Source organism: Dermacentor albipictus, chromosome 9 (genome assembly GCF_038994185.2).
Source record: "Dermacentor albipictus isolate Rhodes 1998 colony chromosome 9, USDA_Dalb.pri_finalv2, whole genome shotgun sequence".
Lineage (NCBI taxonomy): Eukaryota > Metazoa > Arthropoda > Arachnida > Ixodida > Ixodidae > Dermacentor > Dermacentor albipictus.
In genome coordinates, this window is record NC_091829.1 from 4,552,820 (window position 1) to 4,579,397 (window position 26,578).

A 26,578-nucleotide genomic window follows, 5' to 3' on the forward strand; every position below is an offset into this window, starting at 1 on the left:
CAGAAACCTCGCAGCGCTTGTTTCAGGCCAAGAAAAGATTTAGTTTACGAGAAAATTGTATCTGGTGTGTCCGAATACCTTTTTTTGAAATTCAAATCTGCCGCCACCCAACCGGGGGAGTGGTGACGTTGCATATGCTATCACCACCCTTTGCTGCCGTCGGTGAGTAAAACGGCGCCCAGCAGATGGCGGCACCAAGGCAAGACAGAGTGGTGCGTTTGCTGCTGCAGCTGCTTATTGGTCAAGTGGCGTAGACTGTTTGGGCAACCCCGTGACATCACATCGAAGTGTCACTCTCTGCTACTTGAAGTTTGTGCGAGTTTCGCGAGGCAGCAAAACCAGCGCACCACTATGCGATAGCGAAGCTACTGAAACACGAAAGCATGGGTAGCACGGAGTCGAGCAAAAATGAAAGGGTAATTTCAAGTTCTTTTTTTCAAAAATGAAATAGAACTAGACAAGTAGCGTCTTATTTCGACTTATAATACAATACAAGGATGTTCTTTGCAATGCATGGTTGAGTACTAGCTACAGAATTTAACTGAGGAGTGCTTTCGTCATCGGGCAACTAGAATGGTCCCCGGGGAGTCTGTAACCATGTCCTGCATTTACATTACTTTCTCGATTATTAGGGCTCTGTTCACAATAATATTGATGCCTTGGAAATTATTGAGCACTAATCTGTCACTTTAGCTTCACTTAATATTTGCCCTTTAGTGTCCCTTTAAAGAACCCCAGGTGGGCAAAATCAATATGAAGTCCTCCTCAATGGTGTGCTTTATAAGATCATGGTTTTGGCACATAAAACCCAAGAATTTAACCTTTAAATTTAATTTACTTCTTTGTATTTGGACATATTGTGCTAAAGCTGCAATAATATGATGTACCATAGTGCGATAGACGTGACACATGACGAAGCTAGGTAACACAAAGACAAATCAATGCTGCGTTTCTTTTCTCTTTTGCCATGCCTACCGTGCTACAGTACATCTTGCTATGTCAGTACCAACTAGCCTAATCTTCTGTTTGGCCAAACCCACAATATCCTGCCCTTTTAAGATATTTTTCTTTGCTGTAGCAACTAAGTAGCAACTAAAAGAAGGAGAAGCACGAAAAAGAAGACTGAAAACTGCACTGTGGGACTCTAAGGGCCCTTTGTTCACAAGGTGAAGCTTATAAATGGGACAAGGGGAAAATGTACGGAATGTTCACAGGGATGTCTTCCCTGTAGTAAGCGCAAAGCATATCTTTTCAATCATGAAGAAGGAGCTGATGAGGGCCCTGAGGGATTTCCTCCTTTTCCTGTAAGTTGATATTTCACATTGTAGCAACAGTGAACAACCACAGTGGTGCAATGCAAGTCACGAAACTGTTTTTTGGGTTAACCTGTGCCCAGCAGAACAAGTAGCACAGTGACAATAGTGAGCACACTCATCGAACATCAAAATCTGATCTGTGAATTGGCTTTTACACATCACTTGTCGAAGGTTTCAGCATATCGCATACCTTCCAGGAAGGGCAATGCTATTCACGTCGCTCATACACTCTTAGTACACAAGGTTTGGCGAGAACATAGACAACAGATGAAATGAACGCTAACATTTGAGTAAGTTCAAACTTATGCAGGCACATCTTGTGCTGAACGATAACATTAAGTTGTTAGTGGGCAAAATGCAGCCCCCCGAAAATAAAATAAACAAATTTACGTGTCGATATGTGTCTTGATAGATGAGAGCAGCAGACCTCTGTTAGCTGGAAAGGTCTGTGCTTTCCACTGTGCCAAAGAGTTCCAAAAAGTTCCAAAAACTCGCAGATAGTACATGCTTCTTGAAAACCTTCCTTTGTGTTGTATGCATGACAGCTGCTTTGTTGTTATAGTGCAGCGTTGTTTCTGGCACATAAATGCTTAGAGCAGCACGGTCATGCCCCCCCCCCCCACCCCCCACCCCTCAGCTGTCTAATTAATTGGTTTCTATGCTTTAATGTCCCAAGGCAACATTGGGGCTATGAGAGGTGCCATAGTGAAGGGTTCTGAATTAATTATGACCACCTAAGGTTCTTTAATGCACACATTAATTTGAGTACACAAGTGTGTTGTGTTCCATCTCCATCGAAATGGCTGCTGCGTCTGGGAATTGAACCCGCAACCTTGTGCTTGGCAGCAGAATGCCATAGCCACTGTGTCTTGTGGTGTCTGTAACATAGGTTGATGAGTGCAAACACAAGCAAATTCTGGTGAGTGACTGGAATGGCCATTGCAAGTGGCATAGGTTGGTGCACACACACTAACGGAAGCATGAGTGTGATTGCCCGCCAAATTGAGTGGATGCAAGAGCAAGAGAATGTACAGTAGAACCTCATTCGTGCTTACTTGAGAAAAAAAATGTGGGAAAAAATGTACTAACTGAAAAAACGTACGATCCGAAGTAAAACAAATTAGACAGATTGAACTGTAGTTGGCACTTGCGTAACGCGAAACATTGTGCAAATCATTGTGGCACGAGATGCCGTTGTGCATCAAGCTGGTGGGGCTCTGGCAGCCTGAGACGCATTTTGTTATTTTGCTATTGCGCCGTGTTTTAGGACGGCGACAAGAAACCAAAACAAAAGCTAGTGGGCGACGCCAGATACCGCCGGAGTGAAATGTGACGCTCAAATTGCGCTGCCCACAGCATAGGGAATGGCGGCGCATCTGGGTTATCACCTACTAAAAGTATGCAGTACACTTTCAGCAGCACTGAACTCCATGTGCTGTATGACATAACGGTGAAGATGCTTATCGTAATGAGGTTGGCGGCGATAGCTATGAATGTGGCCTGCAACAAACCAGGAGGAGATTTGCTGGTACCGTAATAAGAAACTGAGTGCACAGTGTCATTTTTACATGAGGTGGGTGGGCGAGTATAGTGGGGAAGCGGATGCCGCGAGCAGCTACTGTACTCAATTGCACATGCCTCATGCCTTTCCTTGTTTACACGAGATCTAGCAGCCGGAAAACCTATCTTAAAATCGCAGTCTGCAGCATGAAACGGCGGCATGTTTAGGTCATTGCCTATTAAAAACATGCAGTATGCTTCCAACGGCACCGGGCTGTGAAACAGATAAGTGAAGATGGTTATGTTACTAGAGTTGGCAGCAGTAGCTGTGAATATTGCATGCGACGACCTGAGAGAAGATATACTGGTACCAGAATGAGAAACTGAGTGCGTGCTGGCGTTTTTGTGTGAGACTGGCGGGTGAGTATTGCGGTGAAGCTGCCACGGTGGGCAGCTACTGCTCTCTATCGCACCCTGTGCATTTTCTTGTTTACATGGTATCTAGTGGCCAGAAAATGTATCATACAATCATAGTTTGGCAATGTATGTATAGAATGTTGGTGTCGAAAAATTGTGTTTTCCAGGAACATGTGAACCGGCAAAAAATAAGTGTAACTCAATTAGATTATTTTTTTGTGTTCTCAATCGCAAACGTTGGCGCTGGGAAGTCGTACATAATGGGATCGTATCAGTGAGGTTCTACTGTACATGCTCAGGTAAAATATTTATGAGCGGGCGTTCTTTAGAAGGTGTGCATTGTTTGCGTTTCAGTATTGTGTCTCTCCTATAAGAAATATTCCAACCACACCAGCTTAGCACTCCTTTGTTGTGCTTCGCAGAACCCAGCGAGTGCCATCGGCTGCCGGTGTCATCGTACGTGGAGGCTGTCAAACAGGTGCACTCAGTAGGGGGTCATGGGTCGCAGGGTTACCAGAGCCCATGGCTAGAAAGCGAGGCACGCAAGAACCTGCTGCGCACGCACACGACAGCCGTGAGTGCACGCATGCTGTATGCACTGGCCCAGCAGCGCCCCTTTGTGCCCTGCAAGCTGTTCAGCATTGACCGGGTGTTTCGTAATGAGACACTGGATGCTACACACCTGGCTGAGTTCTGCCAAGTCGAGGGCTTAGTGGCCGACCGGGGCTTAACGCTGGGCCATCTTCAAGCACTGATTGGGGGCTTCTTTGCGCATCTCGGCATGGAGCGGGTGCGCTTCAAGCCAGCCTACAACCCGTACACAGAGCCTTCCATGGAGGTCTTTGCCTTCCACCCAGGCCTTGGTCGCTGGGTCGAAGTGGGCAACTCGGGTCTCTTCCGCCCAGAAATGCTGCAACCCATGGGGCTGCCGCCTGACGTTCGTTGCATTGCCTGGGGGCTGTCCCTCGAAAGGTGAAGTGGTGTCACAATCCTCCCAGTGCTGTGCGTCAGGCTTGGTTACATTTACAAAAGACAGACAACCTTGAACTGTAAGATACTTTGCAGGTATGTCTGTTAATTCAAAGTCAGTTAGTTCGATTTCTTGTTTAATTTGATCTCAATAACAGGTCCTGAATGGTGTCCATGCATTTCTATATGAGTGAACTTTAAATATTTTGATCCTAATATTGGCCTTTGCCAGAAAATTCGAACTTCCTCAGTCAGCATGCGTGCACCTGACCCTTATGGCAGAGTTTAGGGGATAGTGAATGTGTTGAACACATGTCATCTCCTGTCGAAAACACCTATTTTCAGCTTGCCTGAGGAAGATTTTCAAGCAATAACCATAGCTCATAATCTCTGATTAGAGTATTTACTCAATTCTAAAGGCTCTTTCACATGCCGTGACTATAGCAAAAAAAGTGGTGTCGTCATGTCAGCGTAGAGACCCCTTAAGATATAGACAGTAAAAGTGTGATTAAGTACAAGTCCAGACTGAACACACTTGTCTAGAGTGGTTAAGTGGCCGGCTGCAGACTGCACCAGCGTCCATAGTGGCTACCTCATGGTAACTGCTTGGTTACCGTGTGTGGCCTCATTGCAGTGTCGGCCTATGCATTTTTTGCAATGGATTGCGGCCAACTTAGCTGAAGTGCAATTCTGTCTGTACATGTGTTTAGCATCTGTGTGCATCTTTTTATGCGCATATGTTAGTAATGTTCTAATTGTTATACTTGCATTGACGTAAGCATCTTTTTATATATTGAACCATGGTCATTTATTCAACTTGGTGTTGAAATGCACAAAATGTGGTCACCCAGTAATGGCCAACATAGCCAACTGTATTGGCAAAAAATATGATGCAGATCTCGTATACTTGTTGGATCGACATGAGGCATACCTCCTTGTCCTGGTCAACTAAACTCTATAACACTAAACCTGCAATATGCACAATTGTCCTTATTTTCATTCGATGCAACACGGACTCATATATACTGTTTGCTTATGCACTGCACTGGTCACAACTTTAGTGTCATGTAATGTATATGTAGGTTGGCAAACTCAAGCGTTAGCTCATCGAGACTTGGACTGAACCATGAGGCTGAGTTCGTGTGAGCCTGGCTGAGTAGCATTTTGGTGAATATGTGTCGGAGCAAGCTTGGCTGACTAAAATTTTGGCTATCTGAGCATGCGTGAGCTAAGCCGAGTAGAATTTTGGGGAGTCTGCACATGCATGCCATTAAATCACACCATGGAATAAATCAATAAGCAGCTGCATCTCACAATCTAACAAAAATAAGATTCAGATACACAAATGTCATGCTGTCTTTGTATATCTTGCAAGTTACATGGTGCTTTAATTATAGAGGCAGTAATGACAGAATATGGTTATATGGATTTTTGCAGTAGTACATGTAAACTTATAAGCAACTTCGCTTCTCTCTTGTCGGGTATGGCTTATGCCTCGTGATATGTCTGTACACTTGATTAGCTGTGGACATGCAAGAACCATCCACTCTTACAAGGATGCAATCATTCGCAGGAATAGATGCAACCTGCTGACTTCACTGCAATATTTTAATTTCTTTTGATTAATGTGTTATCCACTGTTTATAAATACAAGGTGTTTTCCTGCCTTCCACATTGTTGCATGTGTTCTCAGGAGGTAGAGAGAGAGAGGAGCAAGGAAAGGCAGGCATAGTTACGGCAAAGTAGTTTCTTACAATACTACTGCGATTTGTTACAATCAGCATAAACAAAAATTTAATGCACTGAAGTGCAATTGCCTTTTAAAGTGAGGGTTAATACAGGTTCAGTAAGGATACAAAGTTGGCAGCATATTGAAGGTTTATTGATTTTCGTGCAGGAAAAAATTGATACATAAAAAAACGAGATGAAGTTTAAAGGGTCCCTCGCCAGGTCTGGCCATTTTGAGCTGACAAGTGCAGAGCATACATTGTGTGATAACAATCGTGTCTGCAAAGTCTTACATCGCTACGTGCCGCGGAAAGCTCTGAAATTTCAATCCGAATGTTGGTTCCCTCTTCACTCGCGGCCGCCATGCACCAAGCCGGACGGTGACATAATAGCGCCTGTGCGCCTACGTAATCGTGTCCGCAGTGTGACATCGCTCATGGTGACACGTGACTTCAAGAATTATTCAAGACAACATCTCTTATCTATGCGATCTGTTGCTTAAAAGTTAGTTCAGGGAAGGTATGACTGAAAAAAGCTTTAGTATTGAAGTTTTTTAGGCCGACCTTGTGCCGATGATAAATGCGATGGGAGATGTATTCCGATGGTGAAATAAAATCATTGTGTAGCATGACATGATGATATACTTTGTGGAATAGAGTGAGGCGACTAATTTTCCGGTGAGGTATTAAAGGTGGGAGAAAAAGGTTAGTTTTCATGGCTGTGATACTTGCGGTACAGTAGTAATTTGAAAAGATGAAGCAAACGGAGTTATTTTTGATAAGTTCAATAGAAGGTACAAGATTTTCGTGCGCTGGGTCCCATATAGATGGTGCGTATTCAAGTTTAGGTCGTATTAGTGATATATAAGGCAGGAGTTTTAGGCACGATGAAGCAGCAGAGAAGTTGCGACGTATATACCCTAACATTTAACTAAGCCACACGTATAAAATTGGCCTTTGGTAACAAAAGCACGACAAACTGATGTCACATTCTGTCGACTGAGAATAGGACACACATATGGTACTCATCCTCAGCTGCTGTCTGGTGGTGATCCTCCCCTCTGTGGTAGGTGTGGTGAGAGACTGACCGTTCTCCACGTTTTGATGGAATGTCGCGAAGCAGAAGCTGAATGAAAAAAGTGCTTTCCTTTGGCACAGTGATGCCGCATTCCCCTTCATCCAGTATTGTTTCTTTGAGCAGAACCCATTTTTCACCATGGGTCAGTTTTAAATTTTTTGCAAGATGTCGATTTATTGCGTGTTACGAACCCACAAGATTCATAGCACATCCTTGCACCACAGGCTGATGCTGCGATAGTAGCAACCTGTATGGCACATGCCTCTGGGCTCTTGTGCTTAAGGGCCCTGGTGAGGCAGCAGCACTACTTATAGCAACATATTTTAGTATATCACCTCTTCATAGTACATTGTTTCTTCACAGCGCATGTCATACAGTCGAACCCGACTCATTTCGACTCGTATCGAACCCGTTTACATCTAATTATTCTATATATCGAACAATTTCTAGACACGGTATAGTTACAATGAGTGTATATAGCAAAAATTATGCTTACATCAAACAAAAATAGCAGTGACTCCCGATATATCGAACATCAAGCGACGCAAAAGTGCCCCCAGAAGTTTGCTTTCCTTCGCGGTGGCGGGAAAACCCGGCGGCGTGGCTCGATCCAACTGCTATCCCTACCGTGACTGCGCGCCTCGTACAAGCCATCGACATCCCCCTGCGAAAAATGATCCTGGCTCGCCCGCAGCGCTTGCTCAGACAGCCAATCAGAGGCTCTTGTGCCCACGTCGTGCAACATGGCAAAAGTGCGAGTTGTCTCGCTGCTTTTCTGGTTCATAATGTGTGTGCCTTGTAGGCCTTCTCCTGCAGTGTTGCCGTAATGAAGTGGCAGAATTCACCTTTCGTCGTGAAGCTCGAAATCATAAATTGGGTCAAACACGGTGAGAAGTCGGATGTCCCCACAGCATGGAAGATTCCGCGGAGCACTCTCAGCACGATCTTGAAGACTAGGGGGGAAATTAGGGTTAAAGTGACCAAACTAGTGACTCGGTGCCCGCGGTGCCTGATGCGTAGCACGGCTGTGTACCAATGGTTCATCCGAAATTTATTCAGCTGTGCTGGCTTCCACGTGCTCAGTGATGACTGTAAATTCTGATGAATGCGACGAAGCCATTGCGGGTGTTGCCGATGTGTGGAGCGAGCCGTCAGAATTTCCGGAAGCTGTTGACGAATCAACGGTGGTCGAGTTTGTGAGTGCAAATGATGGGGTCGCGACCACGGGAGAGCCTGAAAACGAAGACTACATTGCGAACATTGTACCGAGCACAAGTGAAAGAGGACACAGTGAGGGAAGCAATGACGGTCCTATGCCCACGTCCTCAGAAGTGATTGGTGCGCTCGCACTAGTCCGGTGCTCCTGGGCGAATGCGGAAGGTTGCAGCCTCAGCTGCTCCGACTCCTTCGACAATGTGGAGAAGTGCGTGTCGCATGCAGCGAAATTGCCAGACCAGAAGAAAATGCAGGACTACTTCGCGCGAAACTAAGCTAGTTTCACCAATAAAGTGATTTTATAAATGGTGTGTGCTTTTATGACATCCAATTATTTAGCAGGCTTATATCGAATCATGCTCTATATCGAACTGATAGGCGTTCTTGATAGGCTGATAGGCGTTGTGGAATAAGAGACGGAGAACTTTGAACTTATGGAAAAACGACAGACGTCCTTTCGCTTTGAGCGCATCAAGAAGACTGCCTTATTTTTCGCTAGAAGGTATGGGAAATGGGGGAGAGTAGTGAGAAGGAGAAAGTCATAATACACCGTGCCACACAAGCATTCTTGCACCTCGCATGTGCCAGAATCCGTTCCACACTTGGAAGGCACCACCGCACTGCCGGTTGGTTTGTATACATCGCGCCCGCCAGTAAGGCACGTAGTTTGAGGGGTATCAAGTGTCCAGCGCCTCTGAGAGGGAGTTCTCCTTGCCCCCTCGTCAGCGGCCCGCAGCGCGGGGGTTTATCAAATGTCCGGCACCGCTGGGGAGGGGGACTTTGGGTCCAGAATGGAGGATATACAACAACCTCCCCCGGATGAACGAACTATTATTCAGCTCATTGCTCCACAACCTTCAAGGGATACAGCAGCTGTATCGGTCGCTTCACCTCACCCCCCACTTAATACCAGTTTGCAGGACCGCACCCTGCTGTCTCTACCCTTAAATGTTTCCTTAATTCTGGCGGTCTTCTCCACATGTGGCATTTCAAGCGGTCTTCCCTCAGGAGCACCGATGCGCCTTTCTTCAGATCACTCGATGTCGTTGGTCGGCACATATGTGCCGATCTGAGCTCCAATAAGTACTCTTTCCGCCACCGTCTCCAAAAACTGTCGGCCATGGCAGTCCGGTACTTCCAGCGTCGTGAGAGATGCATGCCACCGCCAGGAATTTCGTCCGGCAGCAGGTGTGGAGGAAGGGTCAACTTTCTTCCGACAAGGAAATGAGCCGGTGACAGTGGTTCTGGCTCTTGAGCATCATCATATATGAAAGTCAAAAGGCATGAGTTGATCACGGCCTCCACCTCATGAACGGTATGAACGGTGGTCAGTTCTTCGAAACTCAAGCTGCTCCGACCTAATACCTTTCGCAATGCTACTTTCACAGATCGCACCATCCGCTCCCAGAATCCACCCCACCAAGACTGCCCATTGTTAGGTATGGCCGGACGCCAAGGGCCCTGTGGGTGCTACGTCATCCCCTTCCCCTCTCATGGTCGGGGCCTGTGGGTGCTGCGTTATCCCCACGCTACCGAAGAGGTCACTCACCCGACGCTCTCCCCGGATTCGTCGAAGAGAGGTCACTCACCCGATGCTCTCCCCGGATTTGTCGAAGAGAGGTCATTCACCCGACCCTCTCCCCGGATCCGTCGAAAAGAGGATCGACATCCCCTTCCCCTCAACTTGGCCGGGGCCCGTGGGTGCTGCATCATCCCCATGCTACCGGAGAGGTCACTCACCCGACGCTCTCCCCGGATTCGTCGAAAAGAGGATCGACTTCTCCTTCCCGTGCTTGGTATTGCAGGAGGAGGGGCCTTCTCTCTGTGCCTGTCACGTGTCATCGACGAAAGCAAGATCCCACCCACACAATTGTAGAGAGCCTATTTAAGGGGCTCCGATATATACTTCATACTTCATTCTCTTCTTATTTTCTTTCAACTACCTTTGAATAAACAGTGCAAGTTTCGCACTAGCAAAACGTCGTCTCGCCCTTGCTCGGTCGCCATGGTCTACCGGATGCCTGCAGCTCGCTGACAACGCCACGCTACCCAATAAGTAATGTCGGTTCGAGCTTCGAGAGACAGGTTGCTAGCAGTGGGATCGCCTACAAATGCAACAAACTGGTTGCTAACGGAGGGATCGCCCTGAGGTGCAACACCGTTCAATCCATCTGATCTGGTTTCCGGCAAAGTATGACTGCAATTCCTCGACTTGCAACAGCATGAACATTGCTTTTAGATCCCTGGCTGCATGCTTGAATGTGAGCGCGTTGTCCGAATACACCTTCGAACAAATTCCACGGCGTGCCACAAAGCGTAAAGGCCAAGAGGAAGGCTGTAGTCGACAGGTCGCTGACGAGCTCAAGGTGGACGGCACGTGTCACAGCACAGGTGAAGATAGCGATGTAGCATTTCTTGCTGTCGCGTGACTTTTGACAAATCAAGGGCCCTGCAAAATCGATGCCAACGATGTCGAACGGGTTTCCCTTTGTCACTCTGTCAGCTGGAAGTGGTGCTACTGGTTCCGTAGCTGGAGGGCAACTTTGTTTGTGACAGACGAGGCACTGCTTGATAATTTTCTTCACAGCCTGACGTCCTCGGATAATCCAATACGATTCTCGCAGCTGTGCTAGAGTATCGCGTACGCCCGTGTGCAGCATTCTCAAGTGTTCCTTCCGTATGAGCAGTGACGTGAGGGGGTGCTTGCCAGGGAAAACGATGGGATGCTTAGTCTCTTCATTGTTGTCACTGAATTGCAAGCCTCCACCAACTCGCATGAGGCCCTCTTTGTCGAAGTATGGGTTGAAAGGCAAAACAGGAGAGCTCTTGTGCAGCGGTCTTTGATTCTTCATGTTTGAAATGTCGTCACTGAACGCATCTTCTCGAGCTTGGCGCTGATTACTTCTTCAGCTCGTAATGGGCCGATCGTCCTTCCTTCTTTGTTGTGGCAGTTGTCGACAAAGCGGCGGACCCACGCGGTTACTCGCACGACTCTGCTGAATGAACTATAATTCTCAACGTTAAAAATTGCCATGGATGACGATGATACTATCGGCATCACCGTCACCTTTCGCTCTTCCATTGGGCACTCCCCAACCTTCGAGCTCGGCTCACTTATCGTTGGCCAACACGTGTCATCCTCCTGAAGCCAACGGGGTCCTTTCCACCACAGTTCGCTTTCCCGCAGGGCCGATGGGAGAATGCCGCGGGTGATTAGGTCAGCGGGGTTGTCTGAGCCTGGGCAGTGTCTCCAATCCCTGGGATCTGTCAGCGCTTGTAACTCTGAGACTCGATTTGCCACGAAGGGCTTCCATCTGGCAGCATTTCCCTTGATCCAGTACATAGCTACTGTAGAGTCAGTCCAGAGGATGGTAGCACCGCTCTTCAGATCCAAGGCCTTGGCAACGTAGTGGCATAGTCGCGCGCCAATAAGGGCTCCCATCAGCTCCAATCGGGGTAGCGAGAGGCGTTTCAAAGGGGCCATTCTTGATTTAGCCATGACCAAGCTGACATTTGTTAGTCCGAACGCAACTTGCCGAACGGAGACTTGGTCACGATATATGCGACAGCACCATAGGCCTTCGGGCTTGCGTCACAGAAAACATGCACCACCTTATCCGTATCATCGTTTCTAAAGTCTGCCACTATCAGTCTTGGAATAGACACTTCTTCGATGCATGGAAGCTCCCTACACCAGCAGTCCCACTCAGGCTGCAATGTCTCAGGCAAGGGATCGTCTCAACCAATTCCCAACTCCCATAACTTCTGGAACATTACCTTTACGCATAATGTTGTGGGAGCAATAAATCCAAAAGGGTAGAAAATTCTTGCAGAGACCTGCAGCACAAATCTCTTGTTGTCAGCACTTGCGGAGAGGAAGTCGATGAATGAAGTTAGGTTGTATTCAAAGTGGTCAGTCTGAGCATTCCAACCTACTCCCAAAACCTTTGTAGCTGCAGCATGTCCAGCATCAGTGTTCCTTCTCTCCACATTGCTATTCTCTAAGAAGTTGACAAGATTGCGGTCGTTCGACATCCACTTGTCTCAAGCAGGGACGGCTACACAATATATCTTTGTATTCCTAGCATAAGACTTTACCCCTGTCAAGGCTGTCAACCCCAGTTACAAGGTCGTCCACGTAAAGATGCTTGCGCAGAATACCCGCAATTTCAGCATACCGTTTCGGCAGGCCTTCAAGATGATGTTGCAACGTGGCAGCCAAGAGAAATGGGCTCGACGTGACACCGAACGGCACGCGAGTCATGCGATAGGTCACCACAGCTGGAAGTTCTTCCCCTTTCTTTGGCGTCATATCGTACCAGAGAAACTGCACAGCGTTCCGATCGCCCTCTGATAGTGATATTTGGAGAAAGGCTTTTTCAATATCCGCAACGATGGCAATGTTGTAAGTGCGGAAATTGATCAGCAGATCATTTAGCTCTGGGTTTAGGTTTGGGCCACTTTCCAAAACATTGTTCAGTGAGAGGCGATTTTTGGCACTAGATGATGCATCAAATACTACCCTCAGTTTTGTCGTCTGGCTTTCGCGACGAACAACTGCTTGATGTGGCATATAGTACACCGGACCTTCCGACGTGCCGTAATCCTTGCTGACTGGCTCTGCATAGCCCTTTTCTATGTAATCTCTTATGCAGGCGTCGTATTCCCTAATCAACGAGTCTCCATCCAAGAGGCGCTTTGTCTGTGCTTTAAGACACCTCGCCGCGCACTCGTAGTTGTCGCCAAGCTCATAAACCATCGAATTCCAAGGGAACGACACCTTATAGCAGCCATTCTCAAAGTTAACGATTTATTTATAGTGCTGAAGGACTGCGTCCTCGTGACGAACTGGCTCTTGTTCCTTGATACCGATAAGCTCGAGCTCCCAAAAAGACTTTAGCTGTGCTGATATTTCCTTGTAAATTTGTTCACTCACTCCTATCCGCATCACGCCAGCAGCCGAGGAGCAGACTCCTGTTGACTTCCTTGTGCCGACCTGGCCCTGGACTGTCCATCTGAATACAGTCTCCACTGCCATCAATCTGGAGCTGAGACGCTTAGTGGATCCCATGACAATTTCCCAGTAATGATCAGCGCCTATCAAAAGGTCAATATTTTCGCTTTCGACGCCCTGCGAGGTGTCTGCGACTTGGAAGTGAAATCTTGAAAGTTGAAGTAGAACCGAATTTGATGGAGTAGCCATGATATCTGCACAGATGCAAGGAACCTCCAGCGCTTCCACTCGCACCCCTTTTCCGTCGTACTGGCTTCTGAGCCACAGCTCCACTCGACGCGTTTTTGTGCGTGTTATGGCTGATTGCTCACCAAAGGCAAATATTTTAAGCTCCTCTTCTCCCAGCACTTTCAACTGCAGCTTTTCGGATAGGTTGCGATAGATGAAGGTTCGCTGACTGCCACCATCCAGGAGAAGCCTGACAAGTGTACGCTCATGTGGACCCTCTGTCCATGCTTGAGCTGTCTGTAGCATAAACTACTGCTCTTCAGTGCACATCAAGTTATCTCCCATGCCTGATGAGGACTTCAACACCGTGGCTTGCTCAATCACCGATGACGAAGATGCATCCGTTTCATCAGTGTTGCGGTGTCTCCTAAAGTCAGGGTCACAAATTGTCGTTAAATGTCTGCCCTTGCAATGCGCACACCTGAGCCACTTAGGTTTACGGCATTCTCTTGCCTCATGCCCTTTTGTTGTACACCGGAAACACCGATTGTCACGCCTCAGCACCTCTCTCTTATCTGCCACAGACATCTTTGCGTTGCAGTTGCCGATCTCATGGCCGTTCGAATTACAAAATAGACATCCTGTGCTGTCCTTGATCGTGGTGTGCAGTGCTGCTGCAGTAGGCATGTTTGCCGCTTTAGTGTTGTTGTTGCGCCTTTCTTTTACCAATTCAGCACTGTTGTCTCTTGGAGCCTCAGCCCACTGTATGATCTCCCACGTCGCAACCTCTTTTCTAAAAAAACGCAGGAACTCCTCCAGCTCACTTCCTTTGTTCGTAGCCTCGTTTTTTCCTTGGTATTCCAGGCGAAGGTCGGCAGGCACTGCTTTCTTTATTACGGTCAGTAACAAAGTTCCATAAGTGCCAACATTCATGCCTAAAGAAGTGAGGCTGCGTACACCTGTCTCTACTTCGTCAACGAGGCTGCGCAGTTGACCGAGATTCCGTGAGTCACGCACTGGCTTGATGTTAAGCAGCCGTGACATGTGATCTTCTATAATAACTTCCTTTCTGCCGAACCTCTCCTTTAATAGCGAGAGAGCAACATTGTTGTTGCCTTCCGGCAAGTCAAGTCCTGCTACTGCAGCCGCCGCCTTTCCTGTCTCAAGTAGCTGTTGAGGTACTTGAATTTGTCTACATTTGAGAGATTCTGGTTAGCGTTAATAGTCAACTCAAACCGACTCCAGAACCCTTGCCACTCTTGAAGCTCTCCATTGAATTTGTTGATTTCTAGCTTTGGCAGCTTTACGGTGGGGCAAATCTGCGAATCGTTTGCGCTAGATTCTCTTTGATCTGAGGAGTTTAGCGTGCGATCTGATGAAACATTTGTGCAGCTAAAGTCGCGTAGCATCCGTTGTACCTTTGTTTTCGGCACGCTGATCTTTTCTCTGTACATTTCGGAGCATGCAATTTCCTCTTCGAAAGCTTTATCTTCAACGCCTTTTTCTATCTCCCGATCTAGCTCTTTCAGTGAGTCTTCTTTAAGAGTAAGAAGATCTGTCTTTTCTTCCAGCTCACCGATTGATGCGCTGCCGTCCATGGTGGATACTTCATTGAGCAGCTTCGTTGTAGGTGCTCGCGCCATGGCCCTTTTTCGCTTGATTCTGTTGATGTCCATCTTTTGACGTCCCTATTCCCGGGTTTCGGCACCAAAAATGTTATGGAATAAGAGACGGAGAACTTTGAACTTATGGAAAAACGACAGACGTCCTTTCGCTTCAAGCGCATCAAGAAGACTGCTTTATTTTTTACTAGAAGGTATGGGAAATGGGAGAGAGTAGTGAGAAGGAGAAAATCATAATACACCGTGCCACACAAGCATTCTTGCACCACGCACATGCCAGAATCTGCTCCACACTTGGAAGGCATTACCGCACCGCCGGTTGGTTTGTATACATCGCGCCCGCCAGTAAGGCACATAGTTTGAGGGGTATTAAGTGTCCCGCGCCTCTGAGAGGGAGTTCTCCTTGCCCCCTCGTCGGCTGCCCGCAGCGCGGGGGTTTATCAAATGTCCCGCACCGCTGGGGAGGGGGACTTTGGCTCCATAATGGAGGATATACAAGAGGCGTTCCCTTTGTAGCAATTGCTACGAATGGATGGATGTCTGATTTTCCCTTTATTCATTACTTCTCTCCACCTTGCGGGTTTCCGCAGAACTACTATGTCAATCACTTTGCTTTGCTTCGTGTTGTCGGCAAATTCGACTTCGCCCTGCCATCTGCTAGCCGCCTGGTTAGCTCAGATGGTAGAGCGGCAGCCCCGGAAAGGCGGTGGTCCCAGGTTCGAGTCCCGGACCAGGACGAATTTTTCTTCAACTCTGAGGCTTTTCTTTCGAGGAACCTGTTTGGGTTCCCTTTGTAGCAATCGCTGCGAATGGATGGATGTCTGCTTTTCCCTTTATTTATGAGATGGAACTGGACAAGTAGCATTTTATTTGATCTTATAATACAATACGAGGTTGCTTCCTGCAACGAGTAGTTGAGTACTAGTGACAGAATTTAGCTGAGGAGTGCTTTCGTCATCGGGCAAGTGCCTGAATGTCCCGGTGGAGTCTCTAATCATGTCCTGCATTTACCTCGATTTCTCGATTATTAAGGCTCTGTTCGCAATAACATTGACGCCTTAGAGATTCTCGAGCACTAATCTATCACTTTAGCTTTACTTAGTATTTGCCTTTAGTGCCCCTTTAAGAAGAAAAAGACGATGGGGAAATGTATCAGAGGCCTTCTGGAAATCGAGAAATGTGCAGTCTATAAGAGAACCAATGTCAACAGAAGAAAACAGGTTGTTAGTAAAAAGTAAAAGTTCAGTTTCACAGGATAAGTATTTCCTGGAACCATGCTGGCTGCTACTGAAGAAGTTACTTGATTTTCACGAGAAAATTATGAGACAGTCAACATGGGCTCTAAACCAACTGGAGCAACACCCCAAGTGTACAACTTTGCAACTGCTACAAAACGGCATCGCAACTCTGTAAATTGCTCCTAATAATACATCTAGAGCATGTAGTGTCATCGCACCGACAACATCTCAGAAGTGCCGCTAGCGTCTTGGAAATGCCGCCAATGCCTCGGCAAAAGCTATATAAGCGCGCGTGTTCTGGGATAAAGAGCATTCCTTCGTTGGCTCCAGTGTGCGTCTGCCTTGCTATATCTATCATCTGGCGATGAGGATGGGATCGCGTCTTTGAGCAGTGCCTGTTTGGCTACCATTGGCACCGAGCGAAGCGAGTCGGGCAGAGTGACTGAACATGTCGACATACCTATTACCAACGAGCAGATCTACGCTCGACTGCCTCGGAAGCCAGGTCTGACAAAGCGCTTTCTTGTACTGAAAAGTTACGGTGGCACGCCGCTCAAGATGACAGGACAGACACATGTAAGCGTCGAGTATGAAGGTCAAAAGAAAACTTTGCCAGTGATTGTCGTTCATAGAACTCAACCATGCCTACTAGGGCGCGACTGGCTTGTGCAGCTCTAATTTAACTGGAATCACATTTTCAATGTGAAAGCAGAGCAAAAAGTAAAGCTCCTGCTGCAGAAGTACCCTAACGTGTTCAGTCGTCAAGTTGGTTTGATAAAGGGCTATGAAGCGAAAATAGTTTTGAGAGAAGAGGCTCGTCCAGTCTTCTGCAAAGCTCATCCTGTTCCCTATGCACTAAAAAATTTCGTCGAACAAGTGAGAAAAAAACAGAATCAAGTGGGAAGGTTTGTCCATTATATCCGAAATTATCTTTTATGCAGATCCATGCTAATGGAAATGGACTATTTGTCACAATTTTAACATGACACGAATTGAATGCGCACCACTTCTTATGGGTTGCGAGTAAAAATCGGAATGTGAACCCATCTTGAATGTTTTTTGTTCATTTCTTTTTGTTTGAAGTAAATTACAAAGGCTCAAAGGGGTTGCTGACTAAAACCGACGTAAATAAAAATTTTTTTGTTAGTGTTTCACACTAATACAATCACAATCATACTACCCACGCGCCTTACTTTAATTGGTATCGTTGTGTAGAAGAAAGAAGCCATTGTCATGCCATACATGACGCAATCAGAGCTAGATTCAGCCTTGCCCGTGGCATTCAGAGAGCCATAGCTCAACAGTATGTTTTACCATTTGAGCAGGAATGGTCGCATATTAGAGAGCTCACTATGCCATAGTAGGTATAATTTATAAAACTCACACTGCTGTTCATCAGGAGGTTTAAGGCCTACAAATATGCAATATGTTGCAAAATTTCATGCTTGCTCGGCTATGGTTGATTTTTCACCGGATAACCACAACCACAAAGGTATAACTTGGTGCAAGATGTGCTTACATGCATCGCAACTTTCCAAAATGTTGTCACTAATTCTACAACGAAAGTATCTTATCTAGTCAGAGCGGGTGCACAATGTGAATAGTGGTGTACATTCCAGGGATTGCACAGTAATGTATGATGAGTCATCTATAAATTGCCGGTGCTTTTGACCCGTAGACGAGATTTAGAGGAACAATTACTGTATTCACGACATTCGTTGTGCTTTGAGTGTTACTTGTACTCCCGGCCATGACTTCGCCCAGTAAAATGTTAGATTTGTGACTCACAGTTCTGGCACTGCTGATTCTGCACCTCCACGACATGACAGTTTGTGGTGTAAACATATATTTCCGAAATGGGAATTCACTTTTGTGTGCCTGTGAACAATTTTACCTAGCTATATGAATGCAAGTGCAATGTACTTGGTGTTTCCAATTAGAGATGAACTTGAAGATCTATTCCATTAGCACTACAGAAAATGGCATAGTGCATCATCCTGAAGATGTGTGCTAGAGTAAGTGAGAGATTTATTGTCCTTTTGCACCAGGCACCATGAGGTCACTTGTAGCTCATGAATGGGGAACAGTGAGTGCTGCTCTGTTGCATGTTTCTCTTTGTCCCAGTAAATTGCACCAGTACAGCCTTGCACAGAGTGGCAGGTCACTTTGCATAGCCATTAGTTACCCTGCCTTTTTTATGGGTCTTTTGTTTGATCTTTCAGGAGGTCACACTAACACGTTACGGTCCTTCCCTGTCTAAAAAGTGCACATGCCCCATATCCAATAATTGCCTATTAACCATACAGGGATCCCATATAAAAATGTTCCTATATCACAGATGTATATATATCTTATGAGGTCACCTTATGATACGAGGGCAATCCCAAGAAGTATCTTATTTTTTGGGGACAGAGCTAAACTGTTATATGGTTGTTGGCCACACTGTTGCGAGTGGTGCTTATTCCACTCCCGAAAAAGCATGTGTGCACTTCGCTCGGATTCTCAGCCTTGGCTTGGCAGCCATTCAAAATAGAGCTCCTGTTGAACGCTACTGCCATGTGCGAAGTTCACACAGTTATTTGATTTTTTAATGCAAAAGGCGTTAAACCAGTTGACATTCATAGCCATTTGACGGAAGTCTATGGCCAGTTGTGCATGGATGTCGAGAACATTTGCAAGTGGTGTAGTGTGTTTATAGCAGGTCGTACTGAAATTCATTAAAAAGAAAGGAGTGGTAGGCCATTAATATCTGATCAGACAGTCACGAGGGTTGAGGAAATCATGCGTGAGGATTGGAGAATCCCTCTGCATTTTGGTTCCTGAGGTTTCCCAAAGTCAAGCTGCTGACGGCAGCTTTTAGCCCGGGAGGACGTTTCGAGTCTGTACTAGAAGAAGAATAAACTTGAACTTGAACTTGAACCAGCCAAAGGATTTGAGCGGGAAAGTTGCAATATCAGAAAGTGTGTGCAAGATGGGTACAGCATATGCTGACAGAAAACCACAAATGTTAACAAGCTGATTTTTCCTGCAAATTTCTTCACCGCTATGCTGACGAAAAGGACAACCTCTTGGATTTGATTGTCATGGATGACGAAACCTGGGCATTCCACTTTACACCTGAGACTAAACAACAGTCATGCCAGTGGCGGCATCCCTCTTCGCCTAAGCTGCAAAAATTCAAACAAACACAGTCTTCCGGTGAAGTCATGGCAACTGTGTTTTGGGACTGGAAGGGGGCACTGTTGGTCGACTTTCTGCCTGCTGGGACAACAATAAATGCTGACAGGTTCTGTGAAACACTGGAAAAACTCGGAAGGGCAATTCATAACTGGAGAAGAGGAATGTTGAGCAAAGGCGTAAGTATTCTCCATGACAACACTCGCTCACATGTCACCCGTCAAACTGTCGATCCCCTGCAAAACTTTGGTTGGAACGTCATCACCCACCCACCATACAGTCCGGACTTGGCACTGAGTGACTACCACCTGTTTCCTAAGTTGAAGGAACATTTGTCTGGACCGTGCTTCTGCTCAGACAACGAGGTGATAGATGAGGTTCAATGCTTCCCGAAGGACATGGCGGTGAGCTGGTATGACATCAGCATTGTAAAACTTCCACACCGTCTACTAAAATTCTACAAAAATGCATAGACCGAAATGGCGATTATGTAGAAAAATATTCTTCAACCTTCAAAATGATGTAGCTATTATAGTAAATAAATGGTAGTTTCTATATCTAAACGTATGGGAGACCTTACTTTTGGGATTACCCCCGTATATGGGAACACGTTTTTATAAGGGACTCCTTAGTTCATCTGGGAATATTGGATATGGAGCATATAGATTTCTTTTATAGGTTTTTTTTGCTGAGTACAACACATGTATAATATGCGAGACACCATTGAGGTCACTATGCACCAGTATGTATCACTGATAAGACCTTTGATACTTTGGTGACATGTTTTAATTACCATATAGTCAGGTAATGGCCGCAGGTTTTTTTCCCAAGAGTTGGGGTGAAAATTAGGAGTGCAGCCATTACACCTAGAAAAGACACACCAGAGTGTCTACCAAGTTGACATTTTCAAATTCCCTGAGATTTCCAGGTTTTCCATGAGTACCTTTGCAAAATTCCTTAAGTGACACAGAACTTCGTTTTATGTCAAGACAGGTTGATGCCATGTCGCTCGATGCTGTCACTCTCTAGTAAGCATAATAAAAAATAAACAAAACGATTTAATACACTTGAATAGTAAGGACTAGTGTTTATTTAGAAGCTGCAACAAACTTCCTTTCCCATTCATTTCTCAATGCCTAGGTCGTTTCTGTTTTCGTCCTCCTTTCGCAGCATGTTCGCCTCACGGACCATTTAAAGCATCCTCTTAGTTGTACAGTCAATGTTAAATTTTTCTAGGGGCCGCAAAAATGTCCAAAAAATCTAGCAGTTCGAAAAAAATGAATGCACGTCTTTTACTGTCCTTAAAGGGCCCCTGACCAGGCCACATAACAAATTTCGGTTATACGCTGGAAGTTGTTACGTGCCCTCTAGAGAGCGTTCTGCTGCAAGAATTTTTCAAATGTGTTCATTGATAGCCGAGATAAAAATATTTCAGTGCTGCGAACCCATGATTTCAGGAGGCGAGGGCCACTGGCAAATGAGACACTCTATCCACTTGCCCCATCTAGCCTCTGCAAGAGAAATTCTTTTCCTGCGTTCTCCCATGGGCACCCTGCAATGAAGTTTGCCTGTACATGTTGCGCCGCCTAGCAGCAGCGGTGAGCACCGGCGGGTAGGCCCTCACCGTCATCTCACCATTGTCCGTGGTGCACTAAGGCCCGCCTGAAATCCTGCTTTTCCAATTTTCCAATGGATTCACCGTGGCCTCTTGGCAGCTCTTTCATGAGAAGTGTGAACAAAAAGAACAAACGCAGATACTGTTGCGTTAAGGATTGTCACAAACGCGAAGGGGATGTTGGCATCAAATTGTACCGCTTCCCTTCAAAACCGGGAGAAGCAACCCGGCAGCTGAAGTGGATCATCGCGGTTCATGTTGGTCTTGAGAATTTCTGTTGAACGAACTAAGACTTAAATGCAAAAACAAGAAAAAAAAACAAAGAAGAACCAGTAGTGGCATCTGTCAAAACACACAATAAAGTGTCAACTGCATAAAAACGCGTGAACTGATTCCCGCTGTTGTGAATCAGTTTAGATAGTTGTTTAGTTCGTCTTGCTCCAAAACAAACGTGCAGTGGTTGTTACGTGTCAAATCTAGCTTCGTAAGCGCTCCGTGCTGGAGCTTTGTATGCAATGTGCTTCTTGTGCGCCAAGATCAAGACGCGAATACTGGGATCGAGCTCATTTGTGCCAATGTTTTCTCGCGCTTATAACAAAAGAACTAAGGTTGGAGTACACTGCTGAGTACTACACTGAGTACAGGCTGGGAACATGCAGACGAAACAAAAGTATATCTCTCTTGCAGTGGTGCGAAGTAGAACAGGAACACGCATACATTCGGTCTGTATGTTTTATCATTTCTGTAAACTTTAAATTGCTGAATGAAGCAACATATTACACAAATAACGGATGTTGCCTTGAATAATTCTCCAAGTCGCGTGTCACTGCTAGCGACGTCACAGCAGTACATGTACGTAGGCGTATTGTGCAATTACGTGTGGACTCCGACTGGGAACCCGGCACCCGCAAGGGGAAGGACAGAGACACTGAGTTTGAAATTTCAGCTTTCTTTTAACAGCGCATAGCGATGTAATACTCCGCAGACACGATCGTTAGTGCGCACAGTATGCACGGCGCTTCTAAGCTCAATATGGTCAGACTTGGAGAGGGGCCCTTTAAGGGCTCAAATCACCGCAGGCACGTCCGAAAAAGCTTGGAAGGCCTGCCAGTACACTAATTAGGCATATCTGTGCTCGTACTGTGATAGGAAATGGCGGGTGCACACGTGTATATTAAGGAATACATAGTGTGTCCGATGACAATTGGCCTTCTTACCATGCTTGTGCTTTACCGCAATACTTTCGTGTATACTTCTCCACGTAACATTTCTCTATCGAGGCGAAGCTGACTTTCGGGAGCTGCATTCTGCCAAGCGTTGTGCTTTCCGAGCTTCGAAAGAAATTGCGAGCACAATAAATGTAAAGTGGGTGCTGTTGCTGACGGCGATTTCTTTCAATGAAAAACGCGGCACAGAATGGCAAGAAGCTTAATAGCGAACGTCGAAGCAGCTAGGCCTAGCGTTGCTGCAATGATTGCTTCGGCTTCCAGCAGATCTGCGTGCTAGAGTGCCAGTTTGAGGCAGCAAGGTAATAAAAATGGTGACGATGGTGGTGGCTTTGATTAATGCTGTTCCGAACCGGCGGTTACGGCAAAAAGTCCACAAACTTCGGCGAAGTGTTCCTGCATCTGAACTTTCAGACTTTCTGATACATTGGCTATATGGGAGACGTGGCGACGCTGCGAAGCCGTTCGAATTATCAGGCATCCAGAAAGTCGGTCGTTGACGGTACACTGGCGACCCTTCAGCGGACGACACGGCGTCAAAGAGAATCCGTTACGATTCCTCTCTACCGCGACTTTCTTTCCCTTTCAACAAAATTACAGCTTATTTTCCCTGATAGAAGTATAGATTCCCTGAGAATTCCCAGTTTTTCCGGTTGGTAGACACCCTGCACACTTTTTTTTTTTGCATGTATTTTCGGTGGTACTTGCCTTTGTAGAACTACAGTACTCACTTGTAGTGGGTCTGGCTATTCCCGTAGGGCATCACCTGCCGGCTGAAAGAAATTGTGATGCCCCACAGCCCAACAACAGCATCTCAAAGGCAGCCACTAAATCTCAGAGGCTGTGCTTTTGCTACCTGGAGGCACCAAAAACTCGGCACGGCTGCCTTGTTTTGCCACTGATTGAAAAAAAAAAAGGAAAGCTTTAGAATTCATGCACCAGACAACAGATAACACTGCCAACCTTCACAAAAATCAAGGGTACAGCTTATACATGAGTAATTATTGAATGTATATTTTGGGGATTTTTTTCACTAAATTCTGGGTGTGGCTCTTGCATGGGTGCGCCCATTGCACAAGTATATACGGTATCTGTTTGCTATCCTAAACTCAATTTATATGCAGCTGTGTATTGGCAACTCAGAAATTTGTATTCCCCAATATCAGTGGGATTTGCAACAAATAAAAATAAATTATTGAGGAACTGTCTGAATTTGGGGAAGTAGTTACTTTTGTGGCTGCATATATAAAACTGACTTTTTGAGTTTTTGTGCCCTCTTGAATTTGCTGCCAGCAGCTCGCTAACTAGCATTTGGAGGAACTCGTGTCACCAATTGGCTCTTGGGCCAAATGGTGCCACTTGTAGGTGGTAGTATTGTGTGGACAAGCAGCCACTTGTACGTGCAGGCCGACCATGATCAAGTGCGGACTGAACAACATCCGGGACCTGGTTGGGCCCCGAGTTGACCTGGACATGGTGCACCGCAGCCCACTCTGCAGATTCGTGCACTGAGCACAACAGGTCTCAGGGTGTCACACTGAGCCAGCTCTTTCCAGCCAGTGACAGTTCTGGACAGCACATTCAGTGCAATAACTGGCAGGAACCTCGCTTCACAAGGCTTCATGAAGATTTCACATTTTATTTAGCACCAAGGAGTTTTGATGGAATCGCATAAAACAGGTTGATATTTTCCATGCTTCTGTGCATTCCCTTTGGTGCTTACTCACTGAGCAGACCACTTTGTCACATGTCGTGGTAATCATGCACAGAAAAGTGCTTGGGTGGCCATGCTTGCTGTGCGCATCCACAATGCACACATCAAGCTTGATGATGGTTTTGGATTGCAACACTGGTGTTTCTGCAGTAGCGGGCACCGCAGCTGCTCGCGTTGTAGCAAAGTTCTTTATGGTCAGGTAGTGCCCCTGCGTGCACTGCCACACACAGGGCAAGCACTTGAGGATATTGGAAAACACTGGCAGGAGGTGAGTGTGACCATGGGTCATGTGTGAACTGCAGGTTCAAGCAGCAGGCCATCGATGCAGCTGCAATATATGCACAGGACAACATATACTGAACCAAGGAACACCTGCCTGCAGGTTGCACTGCAAGGACACTAAAAAAAAAAAAGGGTTCGCTTAAATAAACAAAACTCATTCCATCTAGCAACTGTATGGAGCAGACATTTGATTTGGGACCTTGAATTTTTTCTAAATATTGTCAGAAATGGGGAAATTTCAAAGAACAAGTGCAAAGTTTACAAAATCGAACTCTCAACAAGTTGTGTAGCCAGGAATTGTTTTCCAGAAAAAAGGTGGGCGGGGGGGGGCGGGGTGTGCTGGCATGTGTTGTCTCACGTAGTTTTACTTTAGGCACCCCTGGTACAAAAAATTTCGGAAAAGGGGGGACAGACATCACCAGTGTGCTACACCTGTTCTTGCTCTGCACCAAAAAAGAGATATTGCAATTTATGACATGTAAAATTGTTTCAATATTTACAAGAGCATTGCAAGATTCCTTTGTGCAAGTTAGTGACGTATATTTCGGAGCAGCTATTACCGCTGGTGTTCCACAAGGTTCAGTTTTAGGCCCATTTCTCTTCCTCTGTATGTAAATGACTGCCTGAAAATGTGCTATCAACTAAAATCTATCTTGAAACTATTGGCAGCGTGAAATGGTAAGAACTACACAAGAAAGATATATGGACAAACACTGACTATCAGCAGACAACTTTATTGAAAGCACATATATAAATAAGCGATGATGCATGTGACAACAACCGAAAATGACGCAGTAAAGGCGCACTTAGCATGAAATGGCAAAATCAGCAAATCCCTAAAGAAACTTGTCAAGGTGATCTATCTCTAGGGATTGATACGCCTGGATCATGTATCAGCATAGGCACTTATATACAAGGTAGGTACAAAGGTTTTGAGGGAAAAAAGAAAAGATGAGGGAGATGTATACAAAAATGCTAGGATAAAAAACATGTATAGCATACCTGATTAAATTAAGCAGGCTTGGTGGCTACTTGTCACCGCTCAGTTTCAAAGGGGATGCCAATAAATCACCATCATCATGAAGCCTTCTTTGCCAATTTAAAATTATAATTCCTACTTAAAGCGCAAATAGTGTGCTGGATTGTACCCCTATAAATCATGGTGATTTAATTTCCATCAGCATCTCACAACACATTCTGCCCAGTCGTCAGTCTCTTCTATATGTTGCCATTTTCAAGAATTATGGAAATTACAGCATGAATTGAAAATCCTATTCCTATATTTACTATACTTGAACTTATTTTAAAGTATACTGAACAAAAATTTTGCTGCCGAGATTTTTAACTCAAATGAAAGTTGGGGCACTAGAAATTGCAAACATAGCACCATTCATGGAAAGAAATCGACGGAAAATAATGAATTTAGTGATTTTCTCAAACTGCCACACCTGGCGTCCACGCTGCATTACACAGGATGCGACATTAATCCTACCAGATACTGCTGATGTGGCCTACGAGATCGTTCTGTGTGAATGAAGCGATATTGGAGGCTACACCAGGCCCCGCACACTCTTCAAGTTCCAACGATCCCTACAAAGGGCCAAAAATCAACCGCGGCACAAACCAGCATGAATTATGCAAGTGGAGCTACTGTAATTTGGTCGCATACTTTAATTTGTATTTTTTCTGCTAGGGGCACTCAACACAGCTAAATATTTGATCTATAAATGCACATACCGACAAATGTAGTTAAGATGGCGTCTTTTTTTTTTTTTTTAATAAGCAGACAGTTGCTTTTATCGGACGTTATTACTTGAATAAAGGTTTCACGACCTCACTCACATGTGATAAGCAGCAGCCCACTGGTATCGATTGTAGTCCGTGCCATTTATCGATTCAAATTGTATGGCAGTAATATTTGCCAACAGCTACAGCATAATGCAGGTTCATTTCAATTAGGCAACAATAATATCTCAGCCAGTTTATGCGTCCGACATTCGATAGCCGCCACAGGCGAACATGTTTAAGGACGGTGAATTTTATCACCTGCGGCGTTTCACTGGCATAATGGCTGCACGCATGGCTTTCATCGTTAGAGATGTGCCACGTCTGGCCGCATAATGACGTGTTGCTTTTAAAAAGTGCTAGCTTGTGTGAAAATTCGTCGCTGGAACCAAGCACAGTCTGTTTGGAAACTACACACGAAAGCAGATTAATCTTGCAGCTTCCTGGTGTATGCACCGGTGAGCAAAGAAGCACTGCTTCGCATTTTCAACTCTGAATTTCCTTGCGAGCAAGGC

At 45.8% G+C, this 26,578-nt stretch overlaps 2 protein-coding genes across 4 annotated transcripts in view; one reads left to right on the plus strand and one right to left on the minus strand.

Annotated features, from left to right (window-relative positions):
• alpha-PheRS (phenylalanine--tRNA ligase alpha subunit) overlaps positions 1 to 23,976 on the plus strand; it is an 86,335-nt gene extending 62,359 nt beyond the window's left edge. Inside the window, exons 5-6 of the mRNA XM_065437319.2 lie at positions 3,656 to 4,205; positions 23,689 to 23,976. Of these exons, the coding sequence (XP_065293391.1) occupies positions 3,656 to 4,205; positions 23,689 to 23,794 (656 nt within the window). The 3' untranslated portion in view covers positions 23,795 to 23,976. The remainder of the gene's footprint in view (positions 1 to 3,655; positions 4,206 to 23,688) is intronic.
• The window catches only part of LOC135906111 (regulatory factor X 4-like), a 35,101-nt gene continuing 32,424 nt past the window's right edge, over positions 23,902 to 26,578 (minus strand). For all 3 annotated transcript variants that reach the window (XM_070525664.1, XM_065437326.2, XM_070525662.1), the window contains one exon: positions 23,902 to 24,324. In XM_070525664.1, coding sequence (XP_070381765.1) covers positions 24,282 to 24,324 — 43 coding nt within the window. In that variant the 3' untranslated portion in view covers positions 23,902 to 24,281. The remainder of the gene's footprint in view (positions 24,325 to 26,578) is intronic.